General features: G+C 44.8%; 1 protein-coding gene across 2 annotated transcripts in view; it reads right to left on the bottom strand.

The window, feature by feature from the left end:
* LOC115091371 (solute carrier family 23 member 1-like) overlaps positions 1–116 on the bottom strand; it is a 184,475-nt gene extending 184,359 nt beyond the window's left edge. The window contains exon 1 of one of the 2 annotated variants that reach the window (XM_029601648.1): positions 27–116. Coding sequence is in view for 1 of the 2 variants with exons in the window: in XM_029601647.1 (XP_029457507.1) it covers positions 27–98 (72 nt within the window). In the remaining variant the exon portion in view is untranslated. The remainder of the gene's footprint in view (positions 1–26) is intronic. The other variant, XM_029601647.1, reaches the window with a different exon arrangement.
* Between the last annotated feature and the right edge of the window lie 16,642 nt (positions 117–16,758).

Here is a 16,758-nt window from a genome sequence, read left to right as displayed (position 1 = left end):
GCAAGTATCCCAGGATTTTACTTTACCTTAAGAGTTGGATTGTTTAGGCAAATGATTTCTAACTCTTCCTCTTCCTGTACTTTTTCAGATGAATCCATTTCCATGATATTAAAGAATGATCACTGCACTCACTACCAAGAGAAAGCACCACTACAGTGAAGGGAAACAACCAAACAGAGCTTAAAAGAGTCACATGGGTAGCCCTCTGTGTTGTTCCACTGACCTTTAACTTCATCAAGAGATCCTCAGCAAACATGAATCAACCACATTGCATTTTCTATCATGGTCAGAAATTATTGTCCCTTCCAGTCAGGTTATTGCTTTCATTCATGTTTGTCAGACGCTGCTACAAAGCAAAGTCCATCCAGAGAACAAGATCTAACATTTAGGGATACATTTTAAAAAACAGCGCACGCTTGTACTTTTGTTCGTGCACCAGGCCCAAACAAAAGTACGCCATATTTTAGATGATTGAATACCATTCAATTGATACATTTAAACCCTCAGGTTGTACTGTATTTAAAGAAAAAATCCATTTCTGCTCCCTTAAATCCACAGCTGCTCCTGAATTTAAGGGAGCAGAAATGGATTTTTTCTTTAAATACAGTACAACCTGAGGGTTTAAATTTATCAATTGAATGGTATTCAATCATCTAAATCAATGTTGTCAATTGTGAATGACGTCAATTGACGTGGCAGTTTTTGATTGGCCCTTGCACACCTAAAAAATGGCGCCATTCTTTGACAGCTCTGCTGAGGAAACGCTTTACCGGCAGGTCGGCAAGTCATGCCGCTGTTCTAAAAATGTTGGTTCCACATTGCTCTCCAATATTGGCATTGAAATGTTAAAATTTGAATATGTGGTGACTTTCTTTGTTTTTTCACAGCTAAATTCGGCCCCTTGGACAATGTTCTCTCAAACTAGCTTGTTGTTGCCCAGGTAGAGTGTCCATCAAGCTAGTTTGAGAGAACATTGCCCAAATCTCATCTTGGAGTGAGTTTTCTCACTCCGAAGGCCATCAAATCTTCACAAGAGACCACGGTTCTGTTCGTATGTCTCACGTTGAATGTGAAAGTGGCCCCCAACCCCCTACACTCATACCTAATCCCCACCTCGAGTTACTAGGTGAGCCTCTCATAGGGATACAAATAGCTGTCTAGGGAAGAGACACTATAGCAAGGTTCTCTCTCTCTCTCTCTCTCTCTCTCTCTCTCTCTCTCTCTCAGAACACTGAAATAGGCTGTCTGGACACTTTCGTGTACTGTGATGATTCTCTGGTTTGCACAAATCACAAAAACATTGTGGTACACGGTTTCCCCGCTGCACGAAAAAAGCCTCATTTGCATGGGAAACGCCCCTTAATGCGTTACCAATGTGATATTGGTAAATGAGGCCCTTAGCAAGATAAGTCTCAATAAGTTAGCCAGATAAGTAGCTCTTCCCCTTTACACCCCATCCCACCCACAATTTAGCTTGAAAAATAATTATCTGGCTAAGTGGCTCATTGCAGCTAGGTTTCAGCTGCAGCTTCTTAGATAAGTCCTAATTTATCTGGTTAAGTGACCCTGAATATCAGGCCCTAATTTTTATTACTTATGTCTTCCAGGATTCTGATTTTTAAATATATTTTGTAATGGGGAAATCCACCCATTATAGGCAGGAGGAGGGTCTGGTACCACAATGCCTAGGGCAAGAGCCAAAATCTGGTATCCCAGAGCAAAGTGTAGTTATAAAAAGACTACACAGACCAGAAGAACCTTGGAAGATCTGGATCAAGGGGCTCTGTTAGTGGAGTTCATGAGATTAGAGAAGGCAGGAATTTTGACCTTACTGGGAGTGCAGGTGAGGTAAATAGAAGTGAGAAAGAAAAGGAGGAGGAGTCATAGCTACAGCCAATGCAGGAGGAGACAGAGCCGTTGAAGGTGAAGATGTTAGTGATATGGAAATTGACCAAAGATCAGTGTACTAGAATGATCTAGGCATATAAAGAATGTTGATATAAAAGACTGCTGCAAAAAAATGTTTCAAGGGCTTTTGTTTGCTTTCTCTTCACCTGAGAGCCTCAGGGCTCAATAAAGTCATGGGTCTGGCCCAAAAATACAAAAACGTCCAGTGAAATTATTTGAAGGACCTTTTGTTTTCCTGTCACCTCAGAGCTTAGAACTTATTATGGCCACCGTCATGGTCCAGGACTACAAGGGCTGCTAGTACAATCAGTTAGAGGGTTGTTTTTTCATTTTTGTGTTTTTCTATTTACCTTTCTTTGAGGGACCACAACACTGTGAGACCACAGCCATTATTCTATAAGGAAGGATTATCACGGCCCCCAAGAAGAGGGGCTTTGATAATTAATTTTGGCTGGGAATCCTGTTGTGTATAACCAGTTGAGGAAGTCAAAGCAGTGTTCTGCGATGTCAATGCTCCACAGAAGTAAGGATCTTGACAACGTAGTCGCAGCACTGGAATCAAGAACTCTATGGACCCAAGGGACAAGGATACAAAAGACACAGACTTTTCAACAAGGGGCTCTTCTCTAAACAGTGAATTAAAGAGCACCTAAGCATCTAAAGATGGATACAGGTTTGGACTGTTGGCAGTGAGGAGGCTGCCAACCTAACAGGGAGTGACAAGACAGAAAAGGTCAGATGTCCAGTAAGAGCAACCTGACTATGTGGATGAAGGGAAAGGGCAGAAGGAAAAGTTGGAGAAATCATGGCTCTGCTGAGGTTTGGATACTCTTGGTCATCTGTACTTGGGGTTTTTATTTCTCTTCTGGTTGATATTAGAGTTCAACATGACTTCAAAGAACATCTTGAAGTGGTTGGCAGAACAACTGCATCACCATCAGGAGATCATGCAACAAATGCTATAGCAATTGATTACATAGCAGAGCTAACAACAGCAACCCTTGGTGAGACTATTGGAAGCGCAAGTAAGAACAAACAGCTAAATGCACAAAAGACAAGCACTGAAGGAGGTATTTTAATTCTAAAGGCAGAGGCCAGAGAGACCCCAAAGACTGTCTTTGGCAAGAACTTAGCACTGTCTAGAATGGGTGAGGGGATTATTCAGAACCCTTTTTGAATACTTTTGAAATAGTAGCCAAAGCAGTGGGTTAATCACATTCTTACTGGCCAGTGTCTAGTAAGGGAAGAGCCTGAAGTCTACAGAGCTTTGGACTCCAAGCAGGTCACCAGCTATGTATCAGTCAAGGTTGCTATAAAGAACCATCTGGGCCTCACAAGGGAAACTGTTGCACTAATTCCCCTCGGAACCTCTGTGCCGGCTCCCTCTGCCCGACGGCGTCTCTGGGCCTTGCCGGGGATGTTGGCAACCATGGCCTACCTCTCTGAGCACTCTCCGCTTGCACTCACTGACGCTGGTGCCTCCCCAGCTTCACCGGCGCTTGGGATGCCACCAGCTTCTGGCCCCGCCTGGGGTTCCCCCTAGGCGCGCAGGCGGCGCCAGCTGCCTTCTAAAGGACCTTCGGTGGGAAACCTGGGACTGCCCCGGAGGAAGACGTCATCTGCATGGAACTATATAAGTCCCCCTCCAGCCGTACCCAGATGGCTTGGTAACGAGTCTCCTGCATTGCTTCTCTCGGGATCCTGCACTGTTCTTTGAAGTTCTCCTGTTCCTGTACTTGACTCCTGTTCCAGGACCGGGCCATGCGCCTTACTCTGAAACCCTCGGATGGATCTCCTGGCTCTGAACCTTGGACTGGACTTCACTCTGCTCATCTGCCGCCTGCCTCAGAACCTTGGACTGGACTTCACCCTGCTCGTCTGCCGCCTGCCTCAGAACCTTGGGTTGGACTTCACTCTGCTCATCTACTTCCCAGCGGGAACGTGGTCCCAGACCATCCCTGGCCAGTCTGCCATTGGTCTTCCAACCCTAGGCAGATGACTGCCTTTGTCTCCTGCCGCTGGCACCTGAACTCTGGCCGTCTACTCTCGCCCGCCAGCCAATTGCCTCCTATCTCGCTCCTGCTCCAGCTTCGGACTCGGTACCTATACCATGACTCAGGGGCCCACCTAAGTCCAGCCGTTCCCAGTATCCAAGGGTGCAACCTGCAGGGAACACGAACTGGTATTGGCGAAGCTCCAGTTGGCCCCTGTTTTCCTCTGGCCTTGGCTCCTGACGTTGGGGACCTGAGGGGGTTTTCCCTCTCAGGTAGCGTCAATTCCAACTCAGGCTAGGGGTCCACAGACCATGCCGTGGTTTCTACAGAAACTTATCACAGGTGTTTCCAAGAAGCATAGATGGCAGAGAAGGACGGGCCCCAGACGGTGGCCCAATATCTGAAAGACTTGGTCAGATGTGGCCTGAAGCCCAAAAGGAAGTCCAATATGGAGATAGTAGCTAGTACCATATAGTTAGAACAGTACATTAATTCTCTGCCACTGAGGCATATATATATATATAGGTGAATAACCCTTTGGGGCAGGGCAGGAGGTAGACCCTGATAATGGAGAGCTATATTCCACCTACTGATTATTCTAGCCATTCTGAATAAGGTTGATTTTTTTTTCCTTTTTTCCTTTTTATTGAATAATCTGCAGATGTACCGACATAATAAATATATGGATATGATTTCATGATGTGGTTTATTTTTGCAACAATAGATATGATGTTTTAAATATAATAGAAACTGTCTTGTGCAACAATTTTTGGTTAGTGTACTTTATACTGCAAATGTTGACATAACTTTAGTCAAAGATCTGTGCCTCTCTCTATTTCAAAACAGCAATCCTGTACCAAAGGAAAAAAAAATAAAATAAGCATTATGTTTACAGAAGGTTTGCTTGTCATTAAGCAAATATTGAGAAACTATATTTAAAGTCTATATATTGTAAAACAGAGGTCATCCACATTGATACATATCAACCCCTTCCATTATCTGTTTTCAACTGAATATTCTGACACAAAATCTAAAAGGAAACTGAAACATATTCAAATCCAGGTTATCCTCTTCTACATTTGAAAGTTAACTTTCCCATTTCTAAAATACACCAAATGCAATTCAAACCATTTCGACCTATTAGGATTTCTCCCAGATTTTGCTACAATTGTCCAAGCTGACATCGGTAAATGTGAGCTCAAGAGATCTTTTTTACATCCCTCAAATGCAGTAGTCCAAGCAGATTGGCACCTTGACCAATGTGCAAGGGGGGGACGATGACAATCATTCCAGTGATATCTCATGTCCATGCCAGATTGTGAAAATGACAGAACACATCCACCTTACTGGAAGATATGATCTCGTTGGCAGTAAGATTTCACTGGGGGAGGGAGGCAGCACAAGAACATCTGCAGTGTAGTAGCCCGCCATTGCTCTTGGGAGCTACTTAACTTTACAGTTCATTAATTTTCCCTGCTTTGCGCCAAATTTATTGGCCAATACTCTCGGGAGCTAGTCAATTACTACATCTCATTAATATTCCTGGCATTGTGCAAGATTTATTGGTGGCAAATAGTGCACAATCAAAACACACTTTTGCATGCTAAGTGCTGAATTTGGCATTTTAGCACCCTTAGTAAATAATAGGACTATTTGTTCATACCCTTACCCATCACCCTTTCTTTCCCATGTCTAATCAGGCAGCTTTAATGAAAGCCGGCGCCATTTTGAATATTGGCAATACGGCCCACGTGCAGGAGGTCGCTCCCGGACCCCCGCTGGACTTTTGGCAAGTCTTGTGGGGTCAGGAGGCCCCCCAAGCTGGCCAAAAGTCCCTGGGGGTCCAGTGGGGGTCCGGGAGCGATCTCCTGCACTCGTGACGTCGGGTGCCAGGAACCAAAATGGCGCCGGCGCTACCTTTGCCCTGTCACATGGTAAGGGCAAAGGGCCACTGGCGCCATTTCTATTAACGCAGCCGTGGCCCGAGAGTGGGAGATCGCGCTGGCCCACTGGACCCCAGGTAATTTAAAACATTTTGGGGGGGTTCAGGAGGGTTGGGGATTTGTTTTAAAGGGTCGGGGTGGGTTTTAGGGTTGTTTTGGTGTGCCGGTTTTCCCGCCCTCCCCCCTCCCCCGATAAAACGATTTTTTAACCAAAAAAACCATGACGATCAGATTTCCCCCCCCAACCAAAATCGATCGTTAAGACTATCGATCACACGATTCACATCCCTATTCTCCATTCCTTTCCTAATAAGCCCTAGCATTCTATTTACTATCTTGGCTGCTGCTGCTGCACACTGAGCAGAAGATTTCAACATATTTTCAATGATGACACCTATATCCTTTTCCTGAGTGGTGACTTCTAATGTGGAACCTTGCATTGTGTAGCCATAATTTGAATTACTCTTTCCTAAGTGCAGCACTTTGCACTTGTCCACAATAAATTTCATTTACCATTTGCATGCCTAGTCTCCCAGTTTTGCAAAGTCCTCTTGCAATTTCTCACAATCCTCTTGTGATTTAACAACTTTGAATAATTTTGTGTCATCACTGGTTGTTTCCATTTCCAGGTCATTTATAAGTAGGTTAAAAAGCAGTGGTCTAATAACAAACCCCTGGGGCACTCCAGTATTCACCTTTCTCTATTGGGAAAATTTACCATTTAACCTCTGTTTTCTATCTTTTAACCAATTGGAAATCCACAAGAGGACACTGTCCCCTATCCCATGAAATTGTAATTTCTTAAGAAGTCTCTCATCAGGGACTTTGTCAAATGCTTTCTGAAAATCCAGATACACTATATCAACTGGCTCACCTTTATCCACATATTTATATACGCCCTCAAAAAAAGTCAAATAGTTATCCTGAGGATTTGGCTTTTCCACTAATAGAAGAGATACTTTTGAAGAGCACCTGCTCATCTCAATTCCCAAAGAGGAAGATGAGGCTATGCTTTGGGAGGAGTACTGATTGCAATTTCTGAGAGACTTATGCAGTTCCTCTGTTTTCCAGGCCCTCATTTTTTGGGAATACTGAGACATCCATCCACAGTTGGCCTGAACATAGAAACATAGAAATGACGGCAGAAGAAGACCAAACGGCCCATCCAGTCTGCCCAGCAAGCTTCGCACTTTTTTTTCTTCTCATACTTATCTGTTTCTCTTGGCTCTTAGTAACCTTTTGGTTCTATTTCCCTTCCACCCCCACCATTAATGTAGAGAGCAGTGTTGGAACTGCATCTAAGTGAAATATCCAGCTTAATTAGTTAGGGGTAGTAACCGCCACAGTAAGCAAGCTTCACCCATGCTTATTTGTTTACCCAGACTATGTAATTCAGTCCTTGTTGGTTGTTCTCTGTATATAGATCCACTTTTCTTCATTCCCCCTGCCGTTGAAGCAGAGAGCTATGCTGGATATGCATGAAGTATTGGTCTTCCTCCCCTGCCGTTGAAGCAGAGAGCTATGCTGGATATGCGTGAAGTATTGGTCTTCCTCCCCTGCCGTTGAAGCAGAGAGCTATGCTGGATATGCATGAAGTATCAGTAAAAAAGTGCTACTAGTGCCTACTTTTTGGTTTCCTTCCTACCGGATGAAAGCAGGAGTCGAACCTGCAGCTTTATAACGCAGAGATCCCTGCTATTTTCCCTGAGCCACCACAGGTGATCCAAGTGGTCCAGGCCCAGGTAATAGACATTCTTCTACCATAAATACAGTCCTTGAATGCATTCACCATGGATTTCTTCTTGCCAGACATGGAAAAGAAATAAATGTTCTTCATTTTCCTTCTTTGGTAGCACTGAAAAGTGCTGTTTGGAGGCTTCTGAGGCAGCAAGGCAACTTAAAGAAAAAAGTTATCAAGATTATCACAGAAAAAAAACAGAGAGAGAGAGAGGTACACACATCCATGCTGGTGATCGAATGAAAAAAGACTAAGAGATCTCATGAGGCAGCGCCCATGCAGGAATTGCCTCACATGCTCATTAGAGCAAAAGCTCTACTAGCTAAAAGAGAGAGATGTGTTCACGTCCGCCGGATGATGTCACCCGTGCATCATGGCTATTCAGCCCTCCTTGTCAACAGCCTTCCTTGTCAACAGAGAATAATTCTAACATGTTGTAGTAGACACTCCGTTCTGTTAACCACTAAGTCCTGGGTGATTAGTAGCAGTCCTCTAGTTAGAGTAGGATGGTTAATGGGAGATTCCATTCAAATCTGGACCCTCCTCCTGTGAAGTCTGGAATGGCGGTCCCACTTGCAATAGTATATAACCGTGCCCTTGCTACAGCTCGGGAGGCAGTCCTTTTTAGTTAGAACAAAGTACAGAGGTAGATAGGAGTTTAGTTTTTCTTATTTTCGAGGCCCAGCCAGTTTAGCCAAGCAAAACCTGTTTGGTGGTCCTGGCCAGAGTCAAGAGAATTTCTGCCCAGGGAGGAGTTAAAATCATTAAGTGACCTTCATTACATAAGAACATAAGAAATTGCCATGCTGGGTCAGACCAAGGGTCCATCAAGCCCAGCATCCTGCTTCCAACAGAGGCCAAAACCAGGCCACAAGAACCTGGCAATTACCCAAACACTAAGAAGAACCCATGCTACTGATGCAATTAATAGCAGTGGCTATTCCCTAAGTAAAACTGATTAATAGCCATTAATGGACTTCTCCTCCAAGAACTTATCCAAACCTTTTTTGAACCCAGCTACACTAACTGCACTAACCACATCCTCTGGCAATAAATTCCAGAGCTGTATTGTGCGTTGAGTGAAAAAGAATTTTCTCTGATTAGTCTTAAATGTGCTACTTGCTAACTTCATGGAATGCCCCCTAGTTCTTCTATTATTCAAAAGTGTAAATAACCGAGTCACATCTACTCGTTCAAGACCTCTCATGATCATAAAGACCTCTATCATAACCCCGCTTAGCCGTCTCTTCTCCAAGCTGAACAGCCCTAACCTCTTCAGCCTTTCCTCATAGGGGAGCTGTTCCATCCTCTTTATCATTTTGGTTGCCCTTCTTTGTACCTTCTCCATCGCAACTATATCTTTTTTGAGATGCGGCGACCAGAATTGTACACAGTATTCAAGGTGCGGTCTCACCATGGAGCGATACAGAGGCATTATGACATTTTCTGTTCTATTAACCATTCCCTTCCTAATAATTCTTAACATTCTATTTGCTTTTTTGACTGCTGCAGCACACTGAGCCGACAATTTTAAAGTATTATCCACTATGATGCCTAGAACTTTTTCCTAGGTGGTAGCTCCTAATATGGAACCTAACACTGTGTAACTACAGCAAGGGTTATTTTTCCCTATATGCAACACCTTGCACTTGTCCACATTAAATTTCATCTGCCATTTGGATGCCCAATCTTCCAGTCTTGCAAGGTCCTCCTGTAATGTATCACAGTCTGCTTGTGATTTAACTACTCTGAATAATTTTGTATCATCCGGAATGTTGATAACCTCACTCGTCGTATTCCTTTCCAGATCATTTATATATATATTGAAAAGCACCGGTCCAAGTACAGATCCCTGTGGCACTCCACTGTTTACCCTTTTTCACTGAGAAAATTGACCATTTAATCCTACTGTCTGTTTCCTTTTAACCAGTTTGTAATCCATGAAAGGACATCGCCTCCTATCCCATGACGTTTTAGTTTTCGTAGAAGCCTCTCATGAGGGACTTTGTCAAACGCCTTCTGAAAATCCAAATACACTACATCTACCGGTTCCCCTTTATCCACATGTTTATTAACCCCTTCAAAAAAATGAAGCAGATTTGTTAGGCAAGACGTCCCTTGGGTAAATCCATGTTGACTGTGTCCCATTAATCATGTCTTTCTATATGCTCTACGATTTTGATATTGAGAATAGTTTCCACTATTTTTCCCGGCACTGAAGACAGACTCACTGGTCTATAGTTACCCGGATGCATAACTGCTAGCATGGACTGGAACAAAGGCTGTGTGATTGCGGGCAAGGGCGTGTGTGAATTGAAAGGGTGCAGATAGGAAGTCACAGGAACAAAAGAAAAGCAGAATAAGCACACCCCATGTGTGTGCTCAGCTGTCCTGCGAGGCACCCCAGGGGGAGGGGGGGGCAGCATACGTGACAAGACAGAGCACTGTATATGTGAACCAAGTTTAGCAGGCTATAAAAAGACTTGCTTGAACACAGAAAAACGAGCAACAGCATTGCCAGGGGAGCAGTATATTCTGTTATTCAGCTCTGTTTGCTCCCTTAAAGAATAGCAATCTTGTCCTTCCTTGGGTTTCCTCTCTATCTTACCTCTTTATTAAGTGATTGACACTCTCTGCTGTTTATTATGAATTTGTCTTTTAAAACACTTTTTATTACCTTTTTAAACAAGTCGAAGCTTCCTTGTAGAATATGAATTTAAATGTGCGGTGTTTCCCAGAGAGAGAGAGTAAGCTGAAACTCAGCATCAGCCAGTACCCAACCTGTCTGGTGGGAGATTCCCTCCGAGTGCATTTTTTTAACTTTAACCTTTTAAGTTGTAGGGGCCTAACTGGAGCCTGTACCCCGCCTGGGCTCAGGGACTGGGGAACCCTGGGGCTAGGGCTGTGCCGGTTAGGGAAGACCTGCCCCCTTTATCCTCAGTGAGGTCGGGGTGTCAGTAAGGTTGCTGTAAGAAGAGCCGGGTGTTATCTTCAGTTTTTAAGAAGATTAAGTTCACCATCCAGGGGGAGGTTTTGACCGCTCTTCCTGCCTGACTGGAGTCCAGAAAGTCCTCCTCTGGGGATTCCTCCCATCAGGGAGTCGAATAAAGGCACAAAGGACTGCATAAGAACAAAGAAGGTTTGAATCATCAGACAGTCAGTATAGGCAAAGCCTAAAATTCAAAAGGACACCCATCCAGTGATTCTTTAGACCCTGGGGAGAGATAAGGTTCATCTCTCTGTGCAGAGACCGTGACTTTATATCCGTGCCAGTTGGAGAGGGTGGTTCTGCCTATACACAGGACGCCCTGCCCACCTGGGGACCCTATTTTTCTCTGCCCTGGAGGGTAGAATTCCTCTCCCCCCCCTCCCCCCCGGCCTGGCTTGAGGAAGAAATTGTAACCAGACTTTACATTGTGCTGCTGTGGACTAGGAGTTGTGCTATTTTCCTAATTGTCAACACTAAAGAATTATTTTTTGACACCAACACAGTGACTCCAGTCTTTATTTGGCATCCCAGCACACACAGTTACCTTAATTATTGCCTCACCAGAGAAAGTCAGGGAGAGAGAATTAGCCACCCCACACTGGGAATCGAGAGGACTCCCTTCATCCCCAAGTCTATTGAATCTACACCCTGGGAAGGGAGGGAAGTAGTGCAGCTAACCTGGGTTCCTGCCCCAGAGAGTACAAATAGGTTTATGGCCTCACCCGTGCTAGGATTGCACACCGGGGTGGGGTTACAGTGTAATAACCCAGAGTTAAATGTGGAGGCAGGTATTTTATAAATGCTGTACATGCTCCACTTGTGAAAATGATGGGTGCATTCTTGCAATCACCAGTCTGCCAAAACCTCCAACCTCCATCCTGGCCCCCTCCCCCTCCCTCAAAAACTGCACAGAAAGGATCAATGAAATTTCACTTCCCTGACTTAATTAGTTTACAGACCCATTTGGTAATGTATGAACAAATACTACTTACAAAATAGCAGCTTGTGTGTGTGCTTCTGTACCATGCTCCAGAAAGCCCTTAAACCTGTGTAGTCCTTTTTAGGAATCCAAGGGGCACACATCCAATACCCAAGGTTAAATGACCTTCCCACTTTCCTCAGTCTCTTCAGCCCTGCATCTATAGGATTCTCCATTTGCAAGGTGGGGGGAGGGGGGGTTTGAACAATAACCTCCTGGGCCCTGAGCATTAAGTTGCTGCTTCTTTAATAGGTGCCAGTAACCAAACTGGTCACAAAGCTGGTGTTTCAACACATCTTTACTGTAGATTTGGTGTAAACCTAAAATATTGCTCTGTGTAGACATTTTTTTCATATCATATCACTAAAACAAGTCAGGTTGGTAAATGTGTGAATTTGTGGTTGACATCTTAAACCAATATTCAGGATCCTCTCCTTATTCTGGATTAGACATGTGAAGCCTTCCTGGGTTACTATAAATGGTAGGGTTGCCTTCCCAGTTTAAACTCTCAAGTCAAATGCTTTGCATCCATTTGCTGAATATCAAATTTGCCACTTCTTTCTTTCTTTTAACTTAGTTGTTCTGGATAGATATGGGTGGTGGTTAACACCACTTCCGCTGCTGGATCCCGAATAATAGGGATGTGCATTCATTTCAAACAAATTTTAAAAATGCAACAAATAAGGGCAATTTATTTCATCATTCAAGGGGGGCCCTAAAATGAATTGAGGGCCCCCCAAATGAAATGAACCTTATTCGTTGCATTCATTTTTAAGGAATGCATCAGACCTACATTAACTCCAGCACAAACCCAGCAGATAGCGTCAGTTGAAGAAGAAAGAAGAGGATGATGAATGTGCGTCAAGCTGGGCTCTAGGCCTGGGCCTGACCCGAGGCTGAGCCCAAGGCATTGGGACCCAGCCTCCAGGCCAGGCTTCAGCGTCGGGCCTGGGTCCAGGCTCTGGCTCAGACTGAGGCCAAGATTATGGTGACCTACCATGGCCTTGACCTGTGCAAGGCTGAGGTTTCAGCTTAGGCCTAACCTTGCCAAAGGATCCCCACTGAACCAGGAAGTGGGGGCCGGGGGATCCTGGCCCCAACATTTTTCCAGGTATGAGGGAAGGGTGGGTGGGAGGCCCTGGAAATCCCTGTTATTGGGTTTTTCGGCAGTATTTGGGCGGGTAATGTTTGATTTGTTTTTTTCACACGAATGAAACAAATCAAATATCCCATAAACTGAAGTTGGTGAGAAAAAAAAACCTTCTTAAAATGACCCATAAATGAAAACATTTTTTTTCCCCTGCACATCTCTACCGAATTAGTATCCTTATCTTCTCCAATAATTCTACCATCTGGCCACGCAGCCTCTCAGGCTGAGGGAACCAGATGGGTAAAACAAAACAAGTTTCCAAATGAAAGAGAAAGGAAGGGTGAAAAAAAACCTTCCTTTCAACAGAATTCCAAAAAGAAAAGTGTTCTCTAACTTCAAAGGGCAAAATAAGTCAGGAAGCCTCTCATAGCTCCAAAATCTCTTGTCCCACTAAGAGAGACCTAGAATTTTTCCAGAGAAAGGGAACAGAAAGGAACGCTCCTTTCTCTCTGACTTTCAGCACATAAATCCACAATTCCTCTATGGGTCGCTGTCCTGTATAGACACAGCCTCACATGGGGGTACTGTGGCATAGATGATATGTTCCTCTCTCCTTTCTACTGGGCCACACCTTTGTAGGGATCTCAAAGGAGCCCTACACCTATTATCATTTACCTGCAACCCATAAGCATGCGCCTATTAATGATGTTTCCAAAATACCATTATATTACATGTACACACACTACTTGCATGCATATATGCTGATCAACCCCAAGATATTTAAGGGAAATCATATGATGAAAGGTCTTTTAATCAATGTCTTTAAGATCCAATCATTTATAACAGTCCAAATTTCTGAGCTTGTTTAAAGTCCCAATAATGTGGAAATCTAGCATCAAAGATAGTGAAATACTTTATGAAAATTAGTTTTTTAAGTTCCTGTAAAGTGTGAATCCAGTACCAAATATATTGCACCATTTAAAAAACTGTTGAATTTCCATGTCTCACAAATGTGTAAAAAAAAAAAAAAAAAATCTCATTGCAGAAAAGCACTTTAGTACAATTCAAGAGTTGTAGCTTGCATGAAATAATAATGCATGTGTTTGTAACAGAAGCAGCATGATGGGCTAGACAAGTGGCTCAGTGGCAGTGTTAGTGCTCTACACTACCATGTAGAATAGCCCCGCTTTGATTCCTGAGTCAGATCTTCTGCTCCACAGGTTGGCTGGGACCAGGGATTCTGCAAAGGCAACACTCACAGCCCCCCCAGAAAGGGAGGAAAAGGAAATTATGTCCATCACACAAGGGTGACACCTAGTGGCTGGATTTAGGGCCCATGATTGATTGCAGAGTTCTGGAAGGAGATTCTGGTTCATGGCCCCCCAGTCCCAGGACCATCAATGCAATGACCAGACTAGGTATTTTGGGGGCGGAAGAGGATATAAAATAGGGAAAAATTCCCTGCATAGGTACAAATGAAGAGTCACTATCTTGATCCCAACCCCATGACAGATTAAATGGGAAGCCCAACAAAACAACAACAAAAAAGAGTGATGATGCATGTTCAGCATTTTTATTCATTCAAACCAAGCAGCAAACAAATTTCATCCACTTAAACAAATGTGCTGAAGATTTCAGACTGAGATTTACTATTAAAGCAATTTAAATATTTGCTATAGAATAACTGAGGTATGAGGGTTCTGGGTTGTTTTCTACAACAAAACAGGAATGACTAATCGATGATCTGCAAATAACTAACTAGGCACAGAATGAGAAAACAACAGCATGTGATGTTTGCTTTTTTTGACATGGAGGAATTTCTGTGAATGCATTAAAGAAATAGCCAAGAGAAAGTTATATTTAGAACTGGTATTAATAAAGCAGTATGCTGGGCCGGCCTAGTGGCAAGCGCAGAATGCTACCAGGCAGAGGGCCTGAGTTTGATTCCTGGGTCCTGGTTTTCCACTCCTTGAGCCAGCTAGGGCTGGTGATGCTGTGAAAATTGCCAGGGTGGGGGAGAGGGAGGTAGCCTCAGCCATGGCTGGAGAGCTATATATGGTGGCCAGGCTCGGGATCCACATTTGCTGAGTTCCAGAAGAAGCCACCGTTTCTGGCCCCTGGCCAAAGACAATTGCTGCTGGGAGGATATAAAAAGGAGGGAAGCACCCTGGCTAGATGCAAATGAAGGCTCAGGAGATCATAGCCCAATAGAGGCTACTTCCATTTGAACTGGAGGCCAAAGGAGCCAGGAGGAAATTGCCAAGCCCAAAAAATAAAAAAACAAAAAAAAACCCTCTGGTGTGCGGCCTATGAATATCATAGGGGATCCCACTAAGCATGATTCATGTATGGAATCCTTCACAATTCTCAGTTCATGGGCTAACAGAAGCCAAAGGAGAGGAAATATTTAGTAGTGGCACTTCTGGAAGAGGTAAGGCTGGAATAACCACTAGGCAAACTAGGTGGCCACATAGACTGTCAAGTTTTGGGTTTTTTTCGGGGGGGGGGGGGGGGGGGCACAGCACTTAGCAGTGATACACAAGCTCCATTGCAGTTCCTTCTGAGTGTCAGTGCCAGGACCAACAAGGCACCTGCCCCGAGTGTCTATCTACCAAAAGGGCATCAAGCCATGGGTTCCAATGCTTCTGCTGTTCTTCAGGCAAAAGCGCAGAAGTGCTGCTAAGTGCAAAGGACATGAGTCGCATGTGCGCTGCATTCAGGGATTCTGCCTTCTGTTAACTACTGGAGGAGCCCCACAGTCACCACCCAGAGGAACAGAAGAACCCTCCCAAACATGGTGACTCAAGGAAGATGTTATGGACGTTAATCTGAGAGGCTTTTCTGAGAAGAATTCTCTCACTGGCTGGCACAAAAAAAAAGAACTCCATCCTTTTATCTATCAGGCTCTGTAACTTATAGGGGCCCGGAAACCCACCCGATCTAGTCTCCCAGAGGTAAGGAGGTACCATCTGCAGATGCACTGGAGAAGGTACAGAAAAGGGCAATCAAAATGATAAAGGGCATGGAACGGCTCCCCTTTGAGGAAAAGCTAAAGAGGTTAGGGCTGTTCAGCTTGGAAAAGAGATGGTGGAGGGTGGAAGTCTACAACATCATGTTAGGACTAGAACAGGTAAATGTGAATCGGTTGTTTATTCTTTCAGATAATAGAAGAACTTGGGCACATTCCATGAAGTTAGCAAGTAGCTATTTAAAACAAATCAGAGAACATTCAATTAATCACAATTAAATTCTGGAATTCGGTGCCAGAGGATGTGGTTATGGCAGTTAGCTTACCTGGGTTTAAAAAATGTTTGGACAAGTTCCTGGAGGAGAAGTCCATAAACTGCTATTAGTCAAGTTGACTTACGGTGGATTTTCAAAGCCCTGCTCGCGTAAATCTGCCCGGATTTACGCGAGCACGGCCTTGCACGCCGGCGCGCCTATTTTCCATAGGCCGCCGGTGCGCGCAGAACCCCGGGACACGCGTAGGTCCCGGGGTTTTCGGAAGGGGGCGTGTCGGGGGCGGGACCCGATGACGTGGCGTTTCGGGGCGGGACCAGGGGTGTGGCGCCGGCCCGGGGGCGTGGTCCAGGCCTTCGGACCAGCCCCCGGGTCGGAGCACGGCGCGCCAGCAGTCCGCTGGCACGCATAGATTTACGTCTGCTTCTCGCAGGCGTAAATCTACGGACAAAGGTAAGGGGGGGGTTTAGATAGGGCCAGGGGGTGGGTTAGGTACAGGAAGGGAGGGGAAGGGGAGGGGAGGGCAAAAGAGAGTTCCCTCCGAGGCCGCTCCGATTTCGGAGCGGCCTCGGAGGGAACTCGGAGACAGGAGGGAGACTCGGAGGGAACTCGGAGACAGGCTGCGCGGCTCGGCACGCGCCAGCTGCCCAAAATCGGCAGCCTTGCATGCGCCAATCCAGGATTTTAGAAGATACGTGCGGTTACGCGCGTATCTTATAAAATCCAGCGTACTTTTGTTTGCGCCTGCTGCGCAAACAAAAGTACGCGATCGCGCAGTTTTTAAAAATCTACCCCTTAGGGAATAGTCACTGCTTGTTATTAGTAGCATGGGATCTATTTAATGATTGGGTACTTGACAGGTACTTGTAACCTGGAT

This window comes from Rhinatrema bivittatum, chromosome 4, assembly GCF_901001135.1.
Source record: "Rhinatrema bivittatum chromosome 4, aRhiBiv1.1, whole genome shotgun sequence".
Taxonomy (NCBI): domain Eukaryota; kingdom Metazoa; phylum Chordata; class Amphibia; order Gymnophiona; family Rhinatrematidae; genus Rhinatrema; species Rhinatrema bivittatum.
The sequence above is the reverse complement of the archived record's forward strand: the minus strand, read 5'-3'. Positions and strand labels throughout refer to the sequence as shown.